Source organism: Siniperca chuatsi, linkage group LG1, assembly GCF_020085105.1.
Source record: "Siniperca chuatsi isolate FFG_IHB_CAS linkage group LG1, ASM2008510v1, whole genome shotgun sequence".
Classification (NCBI taxonomy): domain Eukaryota; kingdom Metazoa; phylum Chordata; class Actinopteri; order Centrarchiformes; family Sinipercidae; genus Siniperca; species Siniperca chuatsi.
Window position 1 is genome coordinate 25,582,607 of NC_058042.1, and position 20,000 is coordinate 25,602,606.

At 42.1% G+C, this 20,000-nt stretch overlaps 1 protein-coding gene across 4 annotated transcripts in view; it reads left to right on the forward strand.

Moving 5' to 3' along the window:
- hcn4 (hyperpolarization activated cyclic nucleotide-gated potassium channel 4) overlaps window positions 1–20,000 on the forward strand; it is an 87,206-nt gene that overhangs the window by 50,790 nt on the left and 16,416 nt on the right. For all 4 annotated transcript variants that reach the window (XM_044207494.1, XM_044207475.1, XM_044207468.1 and 1 more), the window contains 2 exons: window positions 18,469–18,615; window positions 18,909–19,149. In XM_044207494.1, the coding sequence (XP_044063429.1) occupies window positions 18,469–18,615; window positions 18,909–19,149 (388 nt within the window). The remainder of the gene's footprint in view (window positions 1–18,468; window positions 18,616–18,908; window positions 19,150–20,000) is intronic.

Sequence of the window (20,000 nt, forward strand, 5' to 3'; positions counted from 1 at the left end):
GGATGTACTGACAACTATCACTGGATTACTTTGATACTGAAGAAAAACCTGATGATTCTCAGGCAATTTCTGGAGTTATAAGGAGCATTTTTTTCTATGATTTCTAAATTGATTTATGGACATCTACTCTGTCCAGCTAGTAGAGGACGTTTGAGTGGCACAAAGCTGTCCTTTGAAAACCATGTATCTCCAAAACATCAACTTTTCATGAGCTAAGAAAAACAGCCTTGTTTTCAGGTGTGTGATAGGGGCATTTTACAGCTAACCAAATGGTTTATCTACAGTTATCTACAGAAGTAGGAACATTTTCTCAAAGAAGGAACTCTTCAATCAATACATGGTTTTCTTTGGACAGCAACAAACACAGAAAGCACTATTACTAGAAAATAGGGCATACAGAGCTAGGTGTCAGCATCTTCTCAGCTCCTGCAACAATCTTTGGCTGGATGGGTTTTTGCTGTGGAACCATCCATATACTGTAGAAACAGGAACCCCAGCCTCCCCAGTTCAGTGAAAGAAAAGCCCTGACAACTGGCTGTGAAGGCTGAGCCATGTTTCACAGTGCCTTGCCCTCTGTGGGCCCAGCGTGGGCGATAATGAGCTGAGCTGCGAGGCTGCCACATTGCTCACCGTCTGTGGCGAGGAGAAGATGGGAGAGGATGACCTCCAGGGAATGGAGGCAGAGGCTCGAGAGACCCCACCCGAATGAAAGAGGGAGAGGGAGAGTGGGAGTGAAAGAGGGCACAGAAAAGGGAGAGGAACAGATTAGCTGACGTAATGGGTGTATGTTGCTACATCTTCAAAAGGAGAAAAAGTGCACTGGATAAATTAGCACCTCACTAATCTAGGGGTGAGTAACAAGAGACTAGTTTTCCACCAGATTTCTCACAAGCTAAAAAGGTGAAAAATCCAAACAGTAAAACATGCAAGGTACATGACTAATGCTGCTGATGTGAGTAGCTGTTTAATGAAAAGGGAGCAAACCATCTCCCAGCTCAGCACTCTCCATTTGTCTGCTGCTCTGCTTTAGAGATGCCTTGCTGCCAAGTAGACTGAACAGCTGGCCTGTCTCAGCACCAGACAAGCATGTGTTACTAAAGCCATTTGCTGCCATTTCTGGGATCACCTCCTAAGGCGCCTTAAGAATCCCCCAGCCAGCTAAAAAGGCTCCCCTGTGCTGCCACAGCTTCCCACAGTGCCTGCATACAGAAAGGTTATTACTGCAGACTGCAATTAATTTTAAAGAGTGCGGATTCTCTCATTTATCTTTCCACATGCCTCAGTGATAAGGCACTCTCTAGGTGCACTGTCACTATGTGCTCATCTGGCTGTAGGAGCCAGATAGTAGTCACTTCTACTACACTGTACTATACCCACTCCTCCTTTCTGCTTATCAGGGTTAGTTCCTTCAGAGACATAAACCTTTTTGTCATTGGCCCTTGCATCAGTTATGTGACAATGGGATCTGCTTCCTAGAGATTTCACTCTGCTTTTTCACGTGTTATACCAATACAATAATCCACACACTCAAGAAGTGGGCAATCCACTGGTCAATCCCTGGAGTTTTGAGAAGGCAGGTGGCTGTTCTCAGATGGCCATTGGGCCGCCATGACAGGGACAGCTGTTCCTGTCTGCTCGGATTCAGCCTGGAGAGAAATCAGCTAACTCAGACACCACCAACACAGAAGCGTCCAACCTGCCATCATACACCAAGCTATTATACATACCTGTCTTTTAGACTGAGTGATTCTATGCTGTTTCATTAGTTAAAGTAAGGTGCTGCACATGCTGAATGTGATGATGGTAATATCACAGACATTAGGTAAATATAAAATACTTGATGATTACAAATAGCGATGCAAATCCACAACAGCATATAAGAGGTATAATTCTTTATTCTCTAACCCAAAGAAGGATATGGCACACGTTGGGTAAAAATTAATGGCAAAAAAAATTAATGGCACTGCATTAAAACAGTTCGCTGCTTTGAAATATCAAATAGAAAAACTGTTCAAAGAACATATGTATATTTGCATATTATGTGGTGGATACTTTAAATAATAGTATATATGTTCATATTAATCTGTACTTTTATGAGTGTTATTGAACTCCCAAACGCAGTCTCAGAGTGGGTACTCAAAGTACAAGCACACTGAGAAGCTTTATTTCATTCATTTAATTACTCAAAACCAGTGTATATTTGTAACACATTATAGGAAAAAGGATTACATAAAGTGGTTGTTTTGAGTGTGTCATGAAAATTAAGATGAAAAAATAACTTTGTCTTTCAACTCTCATAAATATGTTTACCTGCAGCTCTGCCATAAAAATGTATTTTTCATCTTGGTCCCACTACCTTTGTTGATTTCTAAACATCACAGTGTTCAGAGACTCTCTTTTAATACTTCATTTAGAGTGCTGACTCAACACATGCATAGCTGATGTTGCAGATTACAGACCGTGAAATATAAAGAATTAGACATTTTGACTCATTAGTAAATGCTGGAAATGCCACCAGTCTCTTTTCTGTTGGCAAGCTGAAATGGATATCTGTAGTTTGCAGTTGGAGTTTTTGTGTTCGGAAGCCAAATATGCCCATGTTGATATTCCAAAGATGTCAGCAAGACTGCAAAACTGCATCATTTGCATACACCACCAGTCTGTGAAGTAACATGAATTGTGACTTACTTATCTGTAGACGCTATGCAGTCCCATAAATCACTGGTTTGTGTTTTGATAGTTATGCTTATTACACAGTAATTACAAAATTCAAATGTAGATGGGAGTTGTTGAAGAAAAACATGTACTGAAGAGATGTCCTCAATTTAATAAAATAATAACTCGATAAGCCCCAGTTGGCGTTACATGAATATATGGATTTAATACCAACAAATCTGTCAACAGAGAAGCAATGTGGCAGAGTGTACACGGAGGCACAGCCTACATAATACTTAACTTTGCATCCAAAAGGTACACTTCTTATACCAGAACAGTGGGTGGTGGTTTACAGGTTACATCATCTAAAGAAGAGACAAAGAAACAGACTGTCTCTGTCCCAAGTTGTCAGTATAAGAAGAAAAGAGACTTCTGGGACACTTCTATCTTAGGAACATGTTAGGAACATCTAGTGCCCCATAACCCAAAACAACATAATCACAGGGCCTGAGGCCTCCTTTGTGAAACCATACTTTAGTCAAAGTGTCAAATTCTATTACGCCCATAAACCCCTTAGTCACCCCCAAATTAAAAATGAAAATGAACATTAGCTAACATGGAGCTGTATTACGTTATGTATGGCATTTGACCTGAGTCAGCTAGTAGGTAAACACCCAATGGGAAACAACACAAATTCCCACCCTCTACTGTCACAGTGGGATGGAGGGTAGATACTGATACTGAAATCAAAAAGCAGATCAATGTTGAGCCGAGCAGCACCATCGCCACATTTCACTGCCTCATGCTGGTTTTGATGTGACAGGCTCTGAATTTATCCACTGTAAATGAGCCTTAAAAAGTAGAGCATGGAGCTCTGATACGCATGGCTGTATGACCAAGATGAGAGGCCATCTGTCCAGTTGGCATGCAGAGGTGATATCCAGGTAATGGTTAACTTTAGATGGGAAAATCAGTGAAACCCCTCTTGGGGACTATGATGAAGAAAACCAGTCTATGAAGGAATCTTAGAAGTATACAGATGAGAAATGGGAACTGAGTATAATCTTTTCTGAATAGAATTCTATTACAATGTGCCACCATGTGATAAATGCCTGGGTTGTCAGAAACAGATTTAAATGAGCTCTTAAATAGGAATCAGGCAGCCTTTTAACTGTTACACAAAGTAGAGATCCCAACGATCACACTAAATGCTTAGGGTTGAAGTGTGGCCCCCACTGAGATGACAAATACCTTTATTAGATTCATTTTCACTCTGTTAAAAATATATATGCCTGATGCCAGTCTTTTGCTGCGTGTAAACAACTGAACAATAAAAATAAAAACGTGTGCATTTTCTACCTGTTTGCAATTCAATTTCTTGCAGATGTACCCGACATTATGGATTAGGTTGGGTCCATATCAGATCTGAATGGAAAAGAGACAGATTGAAAGTGGACATGGTGTAAGCTTTTCCTAAGCGCTACCCTTTCTCCTCGATGACTTCCATGTGCTAGAGGTGCAGAGTGCTAGTTACTGAGTGCTCTAGTCATGGTATTTTAGTTAAATTTTCAAGTAGTGATACACATTGTGGTATCTTTATTTGAACGCTGTACTCCCTGCTAGATAAATTGAGTTTAATTGTACCAAATGGTGCTCTGACATGGGTAAGTTTGTTCATTTTTGTAAAATCATATAGGGCAGCAGCTAACGATTATTTTCATTATTGATTGTTCTGTCAATTATTTTTCAAATTAAAAGATCAATTGTTAATCTATAAAATGGGAAAATAGTAAAAAAAAATGTCCCCACATCCCAAGATGAAATGTTCACATTATTTGTTTTGTCAAGACAAGAAGTCCAAAACCCAAAGATAATCAATTTATAATGATGATAAACAGAAAAAGCAGCACATACCCTTATTTAACAACCTGAAGCCATTAATTGTTTGGCATGTGTGGCTTGATAAATGACTTAATAGATTAATCGAATGTCAAATTAACTAATCAAGTCAGCATTGGATATATTCTAATTAATGACTAGTATATGATAAAAGACTTGATTAATTTCTTGAGCTGTTAGGTACAACAGTGATTTGCCTTTTCTTTTTCTCTTTTGCTTTCTTTTTGCAGGCATTTTCTGTACCAACCCTAATATGATATACTGTAACTGTCTCTACGGGAGTAGAATGTTACTCATAGTACACTGTAGTACAGAATAGTACAGTACTGTTTTTTTTTTTAGCAGTATAGACTCCTGTAGTATTATTAATAGTATTAATCAATAATATTTTGGGGTCTCTCATCCCCACATTGAACCCCTGCATTACCCAGAGAGCAGTTATACTACACCACAGTCTAAAACAGTGTGAGCTGGAATGGGTTAAGCATCTGCCAAATTCCCCCAAGGATTCTTCCCTCTTGACTCAGGCATGTTAAGAACCATTATCACACAAAGAGAATTACATCTCTCCAGATTGGGGGCACAAGATGGCTGCACATGTGACTGTGCATACAGGGTATGCCTGCCACTCCATCTCTCTGTAAGCCGCTGCTTATCTGCCACTATGGCCCCCTACAGTGGAAATGTATGCAGTACTGATGGGGACACCAAACAAAAGAGATAATCTCATTCATTTGTAGGTGACTTGTGATCCATGTTGTCTGACTTACTTTATAGAAGCTCTCTGATCAAATGTGATTGAGGATTTTTTCCTCTCAGGTTTTTAACTGTATATTATTAATATTATTCAGCATGGGATAACTGAGTGATGTTCTGTTTGTTGTTGGTAGCGATGAAATCAGGGATGCCCAGGAGGGACTTGTACATGAGTAGCATGTTGTAGCATGCCAGTCCCAAATGGCTTTAGAAGAAAATGGCAATGGGGTGCTACAGCCCCTCCTCTCTAAATCTCTAATTAACACTTGGCAATTAAACATGGCTCTTTTGGGAATAGTTAATAAGAGGCCCAAAGCTGATTATTTGTGGGCAAAGAGGCTCTAGGGTTTTTTTGTTCCCCCACTTCAATCCCCCAATCAAGACCTTTGGAAATACAGTAAATAGTCATCAGAGGAGGACTATATTTGCACTTACAGTGTTGTCCCTTTCTTTCCAAGAGGGAAATAAATTGATTAATGCTGCCAGGGAACTAGTAAAACATACAGTTTAATGTTTTCCTTATTTAGGCAAAATATTTACCCGGTCAGCTCTGTGTTGATTGATTTTGAAGGCATTAAAGAGAAACCTTGTATGAAAAAGATGTAGGTTTCATCCAACAATAGCAATACCTTTGTGGTGCCTTGTAGAGGTTAAGTCACAATTTTCCCATACAATCAACCCAAGGGCACAGCTGTCAACAAGTTGAGGAGCTTAAGTCTGATTCTGCCTAACAGTAGGAGCTGTTCTCATTAGTTGGGACCTGACTGATGGCATTAATCTAAACCCTGTTACATTCCCTTTTCCTCTTTGTCTGCCGCACAACTTTCACTGCTGAGTCAAGGACATGCCCCAGAGGTACTCAATGAGTTACCTGCTCTCTGTGTGTATAACCAAAACCAACTCAAAGGTGCAACCAATGTCAATATACTGTATATTTAGTGTCATGAGAAATGTATGTTTTCTGCAGCATTTGTTGTGTTCCTGTCAAGACTGTGGTGATTGGACAAGGGAATGTCCTTGTTTGAGTAGGATGCACCATAGAGACCATTAAGCACATCCTATTAACTAACTATGGCCTAATTACACCACTAAATAATACATCACTAAATGGTTCTTAAACTTTTTCTGTCACGCCCCGCTTCAGAAGCTGAAAAAGGTTCATGCTTCCAAACTTAGTAGGACTTATCCATGGCTAGTGGAAAAATTAGAAGATATGTAACAGAAGCCAGACCACCTGTCTCACCGTAGCATACTACTTACTACAGAATATAAATGGCTGCCAATGAGTACTACTACCAGTCCTGAATTCAATGTTGTTATGACCATTTCACACAAGACTGAGCTGTCCTCCAACACATGCCTCACAAACAAAGCAGGTGGAGCATTCTATATAACAAGGTTTTGTTAATTTTTATGTTGCCCATTTTTCAGTTTTATTTATATAGTGCCAATTCATAACAGAAGTTATCTCATTGCACTTTTTCTATAGAAGTAAGCCGTACTCTTTATTATATTATTTACAGAGACCAAACAATTCCCACCAAGAGCATGCATTTGGCGACAGTGGCAAGGAAAAACTTTGTTTTAAGAGGCAGAAACCTCGAGCAGAACTAGACACCTACTATTATGAAGGTGAAAAAAGGCTTTCCTTGAAGTCTTTTTCATGTGGGAGTTAAAGGACATATCCTGATCAAAGATAACTCTGAGGTTTCTTACGGTAGTGCTGTAGGCCAGGGCAATGCCATCTAGAGTAACTATGTCTTTAGATAACGTGTCTTGGAGGTGTTTGGGGCCAAGAACAATAACTTCAGTGTTGTCTGAGTTTTTATGTCCTTAAGGTATGCTTGAAGTTTAGCTAACTGATTAGTTTCTTCTGGCATGATCAATAGATATAATTGGGTATCATCTGCATAACAATGAAAGTTTATGGAGTGTTTACTAATAATATTGCCTAAAGGAAGCATATATAAGGTGAATAGAATCGGTCCAAAAATAGAATCCTGTGGAACTCTGTGACTAACTTTGGTGTGCATGGAGGATTCATCGTTAACATGTACAAACTGAGATTGATCTGATAGATATGTTTTAAACCAGCTTAGTGCGGTTCCTTTAATGCCAATTAAATGTTCCAGTCTCTGTAATAGGATGTGATGGGCAATGGTGTCAAATGCAACCCTAAGATCAAGTACAGAGACAAGTCCATTGTCTGATGCAATTAGAAGGTCATTTGTGACTTTCACCAGTGCTGTCTCTGTGCTATGATGCACTCTAAATCCTGACTGAAAATCCTCAAATAAACTATTGTTATGTAGAAAGTCACACAACTGATTGGGGACTGCTTTTTCTTAGAGAGAAAGGGAAGGTTAGATATACTGTAGGTCTATAGTTGTCTAAAACCCCTGGATCAAGCGTGGGCTTTTTAAGAAGAGATTTAATTACAGCTACTTTAAAGGACTGTGCTACATAGCCTGTTAATAAAGAGAATTGCTCATGTCTAGTAAAGAAGTGCTAACTAAGGGTAAAACTTCATTTCATGCTTACGTTTGTGGGTGCAAATTTTTAAGACTTGACCTTATTATATGACCCATACCTTTTGACGATGCAGTGAAAGGTTATGGAGAAGGAAATAGAGAACAGTGGAGAAAAATAAATGTTTAGAAAGTATAATTAAGTGGCTGACATCTCTTTTGGGAAATGAATTATTCATATTTTATTTGGGAAAAATTTGCATCTGCTTGGAGAGCTGTATGAGAGAGAAGGGAATTGGGGAAAAAAAGTACGAATGGGAAACAGACCAAAGAATGGCCATGTGGAGAATGATCAAAACTGAGAAAGAGAGGGAAAAGATTTGTGAAAAAGTGAAGATGCAGTTCAGTATAGCTCAGTGAGCATAATATGCTTCTACTGTAATATTGCCGAGGCTGGAAGCTAATAGGCTCCGCACACACACAAATAAAAACCTATCTACTGTAGACAGTAAGACAGTAAGTTACAGTAAGGTACTTATATACAGAGGCACAGCTCACTCTTGACAAGTCAGTACATGCTAGGTTAGCGTGGACACCCTGAGTAGAGGTGTTCGTCAGGGCTGCAATTTCAGTCCGATTTTATTTAATGTATATATAAATGAACTTGCTGTACAGTTGGATCAATGTGCCGCTCCTTGCCTCTCCCTCCTAGATAGAGGTGAAGTCACTGTTTTATGCTAATGATCTTGTTCTACTGTCTCCTGCTGAACAAGGACAACAGCAACAGCTGGGCATAGAAGAAGTACTATCAGAATTGGGGCCTAGCAGTAAAAATGAAGAAAACTAATTGATTTTTCAAAAACGCCCCAGATGTCAGTAGAACAAATACCAGTTTACCGTAAATAATCATATCATTGAACACACTATGAGTTATACCTACCTTGGTATAACCATAACGGCATCAAGTAGTTTCAACATGGCAGTGAATGCACTAAAAGAAAGAGCTCAAAGAGCTCAAAATGTAATTAAGAGAAGATTTTATAATTTCCAAATTCCAATTAAAATTTGGCTTAAAGTATTTGATAGTGTCATCCAGCCCATTGTGGTATGGTAGTGTAGTATGGGGTCCACTCAGTCATCATAGCTATACCCGTTGGGACAAACATCAAACAGAATCTTTACATGCAGACTAACTGCCCCCTCTCGACCAGTCTCACAACAACACTGCTTTCAAAAAACCAATCAGAGTAAACCAAATTATAACACAATGTAAAGAAACTTATTTGGAACGTTGGAAAGAAGAAACTAAAAGCCAAAGTAGATCAGAATGTTATCTGGCCCCAAAAAAACATTATGAATTGGCAGAATATCTCTCTACTGTCAGAGATAGAAAGCAGAGACAGATCCTAACCAAATACAAGCTCAGTGACAACAAACTAGCACTCAAAAAAGGAAGACAAAAAATCATGGCAACCAAAAGAAAACAGAATATGTCACTGTTCAACAGGTGAAGTTGAGGCAGAGATGCACTTCCTCATAAATTAAATAAGGAACATTTACTTTAACAAGTTCAACTCTGTAATTTCAGATTTCAAAGAACTTAATGACCTCTCAAAATTAAAAATAGTCCTAGGAGAAGGAGACAGGGCATATCTTTCTGCCCAACATGTGGCTGCAGGCAGCCTTGTCAGTGTGGCTGCTGTGGAACAATGTTAGCACTCGCCCTTGTGAGTTTTGGGAACGTGGTGAAAAAGTTAGTTTCGAGCCCTGTACTGTAACTCTCATGCACCCTGCTGTAAATGTTTGCCTAAATTTCCTCTGTCACCATCGTCTTTTCTAAATGTTAACACGTTTCTCCCATCCTCAGTGACATCACATCTAATCTAAAACCATTACTGGCTAGCGTTAAATACACATTATGTTATAATGTATAGAATAATGCAGCTGAATGACTGTTCCCCGCTCTCCCTTAAATACCAGTCACATTCTGAAATCTACACCATAACGTCATTATACATGACTTTTCTTTGTTTTGATATTGGCAATATATATCGGCCATGCTTTCTAAACATTGGCATTGGACATTGAAAAACCCATATCAGTCAACCAATAGTTTATATACTTCTCACTTATTTGTATTTGTATTTTTTAACTGCTAGTGTACATTTTCTATTTAATTTTAAGTTATTTTTTACTTATCTGTATATTTCTAACAGCAAAATCACAATTTTTCTGTTAATGTACATCTTTTAAAAAAAAAAATTTATTTGGCAATGTAAACGTCTGTTTCCCATGCCAATAAAGTCCCTATGAATTGATTTGAAAATTAATTGAATTGTGTATTAACCTACCTAGTTAAACAGTCCAATGGCATGGAGATGGAAAAGACAACTCTTTTACTTAAATGGCTGTCATTTGTGTTGAACAATGCAGCATTCATTGTATTATTGTCTTTAATTACCGGTATGGCCACTGAGGACCTCTGGCAAAAGTCAATTAGTTGTTCCAAAGTGCAGGACTAAAACTTTTGGTGAAGAAGCTTTTAGCTTTTATGCCCCAAGCCACTGGGACAGTCTGCCGGAGGATCTGAGAGCAGCTGAAAGTGTCGAGAGGACCAATTTTAGGACCCAAATGCAGGACACACAGGACAGAGCACTGTAACATGAATTGTGCAGATGGTAGTAGAGATACGAAGTATTCGGCGTAGTTTGTGACCGCCTCGGGGACTCGACCGGACTGGGTCAGAAACGAGGTGCGCTGGTTCTGGGCTGGCGAGTGTGGTGGGATGGACTGGGCCGGCCAGGCGGAGGGTCAGTAAAGCCTGGTGTGTTGCTCGGGGAGGCGGCTGTCTCAGGAGGCAAGGTTGACCGGATGGCGAGGGCGTCTTAGCGGTTAGCGTGATACTGATGTCCAGATGACCCAAAGGCAGACTGAAGCGGTGATCACCGGCAGTGAGCCGGTCTATGACAGAGAGAAACGAGATTACTAAATTGGCAGAAACAAAGAACACTTATCTTACTTGTCATTGAGGCCGTTATGAAGGTAGCGTACACATGTACGGGGACGATCTGGCGTCGGCAGAGTGGAAGTGCCTGGTGTATAAACGGTGGAGACTGATGAAGATGGGAGTCAGGTTTGCTGGTGATCAGCCGCGGGCAGGAGACCAGGAAGCCAGGCCAGAACACAGACACACACACACACATATACACATACAACGACAGACAGGGAACATCCAGGAGACATAAGGAAGGGCAGAAACACAGGATTACACGAGAATCAGGGGGACATAGTGGCTAACTATGAGAGGAACCCCCCCTCTAATGGGCGCCTCCTGGCGACCCTCCTGGTTTTTCAGGGTGAGCCAGGTGGAATTCTCGTACCAGCCGTGGATCCAGGATGCGAGCATGAGGGACCCAGGACTGCTCCTCTGGGCCATATCCTCCGGATACTACCTCGCGGAGCATCCAACAGCCGCTGGCTAGTCAGCCTGCGGGAGGAGGGGAAATGTGGGCAGCTACCGGCTTGATCTGGGACATGAGGTCTTGATCGGGGTAACCTTAGTCTCACCTTTCTGTCTGTCCATTGGATTGTGGATGGAAACCTTTTAGCCTGAGGAAAGGTGGGTGGCCCCGATCTGCCGATTCCGGTCCCCGACCGACACAGTGCAGCGCCCGGCAGAAAGCCTTCCAAACTTGGGGAAATGAACTGGGGCCTTAGTTGGACCTTTCTGTCTGTCCGGATTGTGGAGACTATATCCAACGGTATGCCATGGAGGAAAAGATGTTGCACCATGAGGTCAGCTGTCTTCCGGGCCGAGGGAAATTTAGCCAGTGGCACGAAGTGGACTGCTTTAGAGAACCGGTCCACGATGGTGAGGATGGTGGTGTTACCATGGGAACAGAGCAGTCCGGTGACGAAGTCTAGGGCTAGGTGAGACCATGGGCGACTGGGCCGGAGCAAGCCTGCCGTGGGTCGGTGAGATGACTTTCTTCTAGTGAAGACACAACACGCGGAGAGGAAAGCCCGGGTCTCTGCCTCCATAGTGGCCCACCAAAAATGTCTCCTCAGCAGCGAGGGGGTTCGGGTCACCCCGTGATGGCAGGCAAAGCGTGAGTTGTGTCCCCATTGAAGCACCCGGGAACGGGCCGAGTCTGGAACAAACAGTCGATTAGGGGGCCCGTTCCTGGGGTCTGGCTGGTCACGCTGGGCCGTCTTAACAATTGACTTGATCTCCCATGTGACGGCGGCCACCGCATAGGCGGACGGGAGAATAGAGTCTGGTTTGGGAGGGCCATCCATGGTAGTGTGCTGCCGGGAGAGAGCGTCATGTTTGGTGTTCTTCGATCCAGGATGGTAAGTAAGAGTAAACCGAAAACGACCGAAGAACAGAGCCCAGCGTGCTTGGCGGTAGTTCAGTCTCTTTGCGGTCTGGATGTACATAAATTCTTATGATCCGTCCACACGATGAACGGTTGTTCAGCTCCCTCCAACCAGTGCCGCCACTCCTGCAGGGCCAACTTGACAGCCAGAAGCTCTCAATTGCCGACATTGTAGTTCCGTTCAGCTGGGCAGAGTCGCTGGGCGAAGAAGGTGCACGGGTGGAGCTTCTGATCCGTGGGGGAACGCTGAGAGAGAACTGCTCCGACGTCTGAGGCATCCACCTCTACAATGAATTGTCGTGTGGGGTCCGGTTGGATGAGGATTAGGGCCGAGGTAAAGAGGGCCTTCAATTGGGTCCAGGCCGCCTCAGCCTCCAGGTCCCAAATGAAGGGGATCTTGGGAGAGGTGAGCTTGGTCAGAGGGGCTGCCACCCGACTATAATCTCGGATGAACCTCCGGTAGAAATCGGCAAATCCTAAGAAGCGCTGCAGCTGTTTCCGGTTGATGGGCGTTGGCCAATCTGCAACCGCTTGCGTCTTGGCCGGGTCAGTCCTCATCTGACCGCCCTCAATGATGTAACCGAGGAAGCTTACGGAGCTGACATGGAATTTGCATTTCTCCGCCTTGACAAAGAGCCGGTTCTCCAGTAGCCTCTGCAACACCTGCCGGACATGGAGGACGTGGCTTGATGGATCCGGGGAAAAGATTAGTATGTCGTCCAGGTAGACGAAGACAAAGCGGTTTATAAAGTCCCTTAACACATTGTTCACTAGCGCCTGGAAGACAGCCGGGGCGTTGGTAAGCCCAAATGGCATCACCAGATATTAAAAATGGCCCAAGGGGGTATTGAATGCTGTCTTCCACTCTTCCCCCTCTCTAATGCGTACCAGGTGATATGCATTCCGGAGATCCAATTTTGTAAAGACCTTGGCCTCCTGAAGTGGTTCAAAGGCGGAGTTGATTAGCGGTAGCGGGTATTTGTTCTTGATAGTGATTTGATTCAGACGCCGGTAATCTATGCAGGGGCGTAGTGTCCTTTGTGTCGAAGAAGAATCCTGCCCCTAATGGCGAGGAGGACGAGCGAATTAGTCCAGCGCAAAGTGAATCCACGATGTACTTCTCCATGGCCTCTCTCCACCGTGAGAGGTTGTATAGTCGGGTTGCTGGCAGAGGAGCCCCAGGGAGGAGGTCAATTGCGCAGTCGTATGGGCGGTGCGGTGGCAGGGACAAGGCTAAGTCCTTGCTGAACACCTCTCCGAGGTCATGATATTCCTGGGGAACTAAAGACAAATCTAGGGGCGGCACTCTCTGCGAGGTAGTGTTGCACTCTGGTGGTGACCGGGCGGATTGCATGCAGGTGGCGAGACAAAAGGGACTCCAACCCATTATTCTCCCTTTGGCCCAATCGATGTGGGGGTTATGACGTTGCAGCCAAGGGAAGCCCAGTACCAGTGGGGTGTTTGGGGATGAGATGAGTTGGAACTTTGAGATGAGTTGTCTGGATGATTGAACCTTCTTCTTCATCCTGTCCAGAAACTCAGCCAGGGACATCGACGAGAGGGGTCGTCGGGCATGTGTGGCCTCCGCCCAGGCTAACGCTTTGCCTCGCAATAGTCCAACTATATAATTCACCTTGGACTGGTCCAAAGCAAAAGTGACAGGGCGCTGGCAGAAAACCAATGAGCATTGCAACAGGAAGCGCCAACATTCTGTGACGTCACCTGTGAACGGAACTGATTCCCGTCGCCGGAGATTCTGCTGGAGTCGGATGTGACACTGATGAGGACGAGGCTGTCGTGGAGAGTTGAGTGGTGAGTTTAGAAACTTGCTGCGTCAACTGAGTGATTTGAGTAACCATGGCTTGATTACTCTCACAGAGAGCCCATATTATTTGCTCATGCTGACCCAGAAGAATCCCCTGGCTGGTTATCGCCTGATGGAACGGGACTGCTTCCGGGTTGGCGCCTGCTGGATCCATGTTGGCCAGATCGTTCTGTGAAGAGGACCGATTTTAGGACCCAAATGCAGGACACACAGGACGGAAAACGGTCTTTATTGTGTAGTTTGTGACCACCTTTGGGACTCGACCGGATCGGGTCGGAAACAAGGTGCGCTGGTTCTGGGCTGGCGACACACACACACACACACATATACACATACAACGACAGACAGGGAACAGCCAGGAGACATAAGGAAGGGCAGAAACACAGGATTACACGAGGATCGGGGGGTATAGTGGCTAACTATGACAGAAAGTGTTGAAATTTTTAAAAGTAAACTTAAAACCTACCTCTTCAGCCAGTCTTTTGATTAAGACTGGTTTGGTTTGTATTTATTCTCTTATATTATTGTATTTTATTTTTTATTATTATTATTAATTGTTTTTATGCCTCTTATTGATTTTATTTATTTTTATGCTGTTGTGTCTTTTTAAATATTTTATCAGGTTTTCAGTCCAGCTTTTATCTAACTGTATTGTATTATTATTATTATTACAGCTGTTTTTCTCATTGTCATCATTTTTTATCTTAGTTCTGTCTTATTATCGTCTTGTCAGTCATCTGTGAAGCACTTTGAACTGCACTAACCTGTATGAAAGGTGCTATACAAATAAAGTTTGATTGATTGATTTATTAAGCTAGAAAATGTAAATATTCCAAAAATTCAACAACATCAAAATTCAACATCAACAGCCAAACACATGCATTGTTAAAACCACCAAAGCTGGATGAAAGTTTGTCAAACTTCGACTATTTGCTGTCTTGCCAAGAGTCAGAAGAAGAAGATTGATACCACTCACATCCTCCTGTGCTAAATTAAGCTAACCAGCTGCTCGTGGTTTCGTACAGATATGAAAATTGTATACATTTTTTAATCTAACGAAATGGCATATTTCCCAAAATGTCGAACTAAAGCAAGAAAGAAAGAATCAATCCTATTGTTCTCATCAGCCACTCTTACATTTTGAACAGCCTGCAGCCTGAACACCCTGGTTTTCAGAGTGCAGTGAGGGAGGCTGATGGTGGAATGATTACCTCCTTAATGCTGACTATGATTTGATTTAGCAAAGTTGAGCAGAAGAGCAGGGATCTTCCTGGTGGCAGTGTGATGACGGCTGTGCAGCAATAAGATCATTTCCTGTCACAGGGGGTGTTATCAGCCCATCACAGCGTCAGGAGAGCGCCGTCCCCCCATGGTCGGTGTCTTTACATCCCTGTCAGCTCCTCCTCTGAGACTCAACAGTGATTAGTAATATGAAATGCCTTTGAGTGAGACACTGAGCTACTGTATGTAGTGCAGTTCTACTCATCAAAATATAAAAGCAATATCTGCGTTTGTGCACTTGACTAATTCCCTTTCATGTTTCAATTGTAACATATTGCAAAGCTGAGGATAAATGGTTGTTTACATGTTGACTTTTTTTGTGTCTTTTATGAATGTAAAAAAAAAAGGGTTGGGAGACATTATGAAGGAGATGATAATCCACACCTTTGAAACAGAGCGCCATGCTGTGGCATGTCTAATGCAGGAGACATAAGGACATTAGACAAGACACAGAATGTGGGTTACACCTGTCATCTTTATCCTGGCGTCACATGCAGACAAGCCATCTTCGCTGTAATACTCAGCAGCCAATGGGACTACAGTTGGAGATGTGTGTGATTGTTTTCTAGAGCTTTCCGTCTAGTGAGTAGAGGAGCAAATGTTCTTCTCTGTGCGAGGATTCTATTTCATCATCAAATCAGTAAATGCTCAATTTTATGCCAAAGGGATTGTGGGGATAAAGACTCAAACCCTTTCCCCCCAACAGAGCTCATCTCCCCACAGATGCCGGATATCTAAAAGCTTCTTTCCACATCTTATTCTTGCTTGTGCAAGGACAGCAAGTATTTAATTTTCCAGGTCACTTTACACAGCATCGAAACATATAAATTGCCAAATATTTCACTTGACATTCGTAAGAGGTGAACTGATATTTTAAGTATATCAGATGGGCAATTTCTTAGTGTTGGACATACAGTATAATAATTCACCTAGTCTGCCTTATCTGCAGCATTTCTTGTTGTAGACTGTGAGCACATGTTTTCATATGCACACAATATACCCTTGCACTTACAGATATACTGTATGTATACATTGTAGTGTTTATGATTATCTTTGTGCATCTAACAATGCATTAAAAATCATGATTACAAGCTGGAGCGTGCAACAGTTTGTAAGTAAGTGGTCACAGACAAGGGAGCTGTATCATCGATATGCACAGACTGATTCCATACTGTTTCCTTTGTCTGTGAGGGACTCGAAAGGCTCTGCTCAAAAACACAAACTAAAATATATCTAAATTTGGTAAAGAGGGATCAGAGGAGAAAAAAAGAGAGCATTGCAGAACTGAGCATTGTAGAGGGGGCTGCATAAAGGAGGATTACAAATACAGCAGGGTGTCAGTGGGTCAGTGCAAAGGTAGAACATGTTACCTACAGAAGTAGTTAGTAGTTAGTATAGTAGTTTAGTCTGCCTACATATTTTATAGCACTGGATTCTAACCCTAATATGTGTTTCTGACTCTACTCACATCTCCTGATTTTTAGGAAGCCTGACAGCTTTTCTACTTTCACAAGAAAACAGTCTGACTTGCATGAGACAGCTGTCCTTATTTACAGTGCTATATTTCCAAAAGATTGGCCTTTTGATGATCTCCTCCAAAATGAGGGGTGACTTGGATATTAGATCCGGATAACAAAGAGCTCAGCCATGTTGTTGTATGGTAAGGCCATGTTGTTGTATGGTAAGGCTGTTGGCCGGGGAGAAATGGTGATCAAAGAGCACCTCCAGCGTCGCCCTATGAATGGTTAATTTCTTACTTTCACTGAGGGTCAAGGATTCTACCTGTTATTATTCCCGAGGTGCTCTCAGTGTGCATTGATCTGCATCTCTGCTTCCTATACTGTAGAATCAGTGAAAGACCATCAAACCCATTTTAATGCTTTTATTTTTAACAAACAACATAAAGACTGGAGGATACAGACACACATTCTTCACTGTAAAACAGACAATAAATACACCGTTAAGCGTTTTGGTGTACGTTGTGTTTGAGGAGCCACAGGGCTTTGTTTGTTACTAATTGCAACACTGCACTCACATTATAAATAGGCATTATCAGCAGGACACATCAATAAGATCACAGATTGACCATCATACAGATTTTTCATTTGTTTTTATTTTGATTTTGTTTTAGTGGCTTTGGTATTTTTGTAGAATTGTATTATAATGTGCAAATATTTTTGACTTTTTCATCTTAAATTAAATTTTGTATTTCATTTTAGTAGATCTAATGTACTGTATGTATTATGTTTGTTGCAATTTATGATGTTAAGCCTATCACATGCATACACACATAGAAGCATATAATTACACACACAAACCTAAGCATGCATTTTAACACAGACACACACCATCAGTGTCTCTATTTTTTCTCTCCAGTCTCCAGTCCAGGTTTAAAGGCACGATTTGGATTTGTAATCACATCACACCTTTCCTTGAACACTCTCACATCATCACATTCCTTCTTTCTCACATTTTCTTCCTTACACCGTAGCCTCCAAATACACACTAAATTCAGTGCACTATACAGTAGTATCCTGCAACAAGTTTTGTGATTTATGTATCATTAGAAACTAAATGTGGATGCAAATTATTTGAGTGCTATGAATGAATGTTGACATGGTGTCGCCTCCTGTGTCATACCAGTTGTTACTAAATGTAATTTGGCAAAGAAACACACACACATACATGACAACCAAACGGACAGAAGTTGGTCAAAAATGACAACTCCAACTGGATATTGAAGTGACACATTAACTTTACTCCATACTTTACTATGTTTGGGGCATTCCAGATCCAGTTTATCCACAACAGTGAATCATTTACAAGCTCCAGTGAATTGCCAGCATGACTAAACACTTATCGACAATGATCACACCTCTCTCAACTCTCCAATATCTTTAGAGAAGCTGTACAATAGTTAAAATTATTTAATGTTCTTCCAACAAATATGGAGTTACTACATTATGTCTGATTGGTTTTTGCCTTTTGAGAGAGACAGACCGACTGTAAAAGGCATGACCAAACACTGGAAAAGTGCTATCTTGTTGGGTGTAACCTGCAAGAGCCTGGATGGCCTGTATGTGTCCGTCTCCATTTCCTTGTGTGTCTGACCTTGGTGCCAGCTGTTCCCTGTGGCTGTGTATCTGTGCTACAGCACTATGGCCTTTGAGTGACCTGATTGTTGTGTGTCTCTGTGTTCCTGCAGTACAAACAGGTGGAGCAGTACATGTCCTTCCACAAGCTGCCAGCAGATATGAGACAGAGAATCCACGATTACTATGAGCACCGTTACCAGGGCAAGATGTTCGACGAGGAGAGCATCCTGGGAGAGCTGAACGAGCCGCTCCGAGAGGTGGGATGAGTGTTCCTGTCTGGGTTTGAATCTAAGGCACATTCGGCTGTGATGCATTCAAAAGCTTGTGTACTGCTTGACATTTCCCTCAGTTCAGTTTTTTTTTCTTGAGGCTAAATCCAAACAAGAGTAAAACTGAGAGAAAAAAAACACGTCTGCACAGCTGACATTTTTCCTGTTACTGTTCCTGTTACTCTAATATCCCTCTTCTCTGAAATTGTGACAGGTCAATGCATTTTCTAAAGCACTTTTCTGCTATTCTTGCTAACTCCTTTCTCTGTGTGCTTGCACAGGAAATCATCAACTTTAACTGTCGAAAGCTGGTGGCGTCTATGCCTCTGTTTGCCAACGCTGACCCCAACTTTGTCACCTCCATGCTCACCAAGCTGAAGTTTGAGGTGTTCCAGCCTGGGGATTATATCATCAGGGAGGGCACCATCGGCAAAAAAATGTACTTCATACAGCATGGGGTTGTCAGCGTACTAACCAAAGGCAATAAAGAGACCAAGCTTTCAGATGGCTCCTACTTTGGAGGTAAGACGAGCTGGTGCTGCACCAGAAAATAAGATGTTCATGCACATACACACACATCTTTTGGTGGAGCTTAAATCTGCTCTGTTTTAATATTAATAATGCTGTCCTTTAGCACCTTAAGACCTTGCCTGGGTTTGAATTTTGATTTGTGAGGCAACAGCATTTGGATAATGCTATTCTGGCCGTGATATTAGATCGTCGTGAGCATGAAGTGGTATGTTGTGCAGTGCTTGTCACCTCACTTAAAATTCTGCTTCATGGTTTATGCAGGACTTTTCCCTTAATTCACATCATGAGCTGTCTCTTAAATGTAGGTCAAACCCAAATTAAGAAAACAGTACTTGCTGTAGTGCAAATTAAGAAATATGCATTTAAAGGTCAACGGGGTCAGGAAGCTGTGAAATTACACACTATATGAATGCTTAAGACTTGTGTGATAACCCAGAGTTGTTATGTACTTAACTCGTGTTATGTTCTTAATCAGGGTCAGATAATGCGTAGCCCTCTCATGGTCCCACAGAGCCTATGACACATGTAGGAGACAATGCTGCCATACTGCCCTCACCAAATACCAATTAATTTGCCCAGTGACAGCATATCATTTAGACTACACTGTTAAGTAATGAGAAATGGTGGCAAAGCGTTTAACAGCACATGACCTGCCTGTGGAAGTTTAATTACGCCTTGCCTGCTCAAGTCCATCTCCATGCCCTGTCTCCAGGGGGGTTCCAGAGAAATAATGAAAAGATGGCAGGCAATCTATCTCTACACATGCCAAAACTAATCAACATTTTAGACAACATGGCGGGGGCAGCTCTCTCTTGGGCCATGTTGTCTCAAATGTTGTCCAA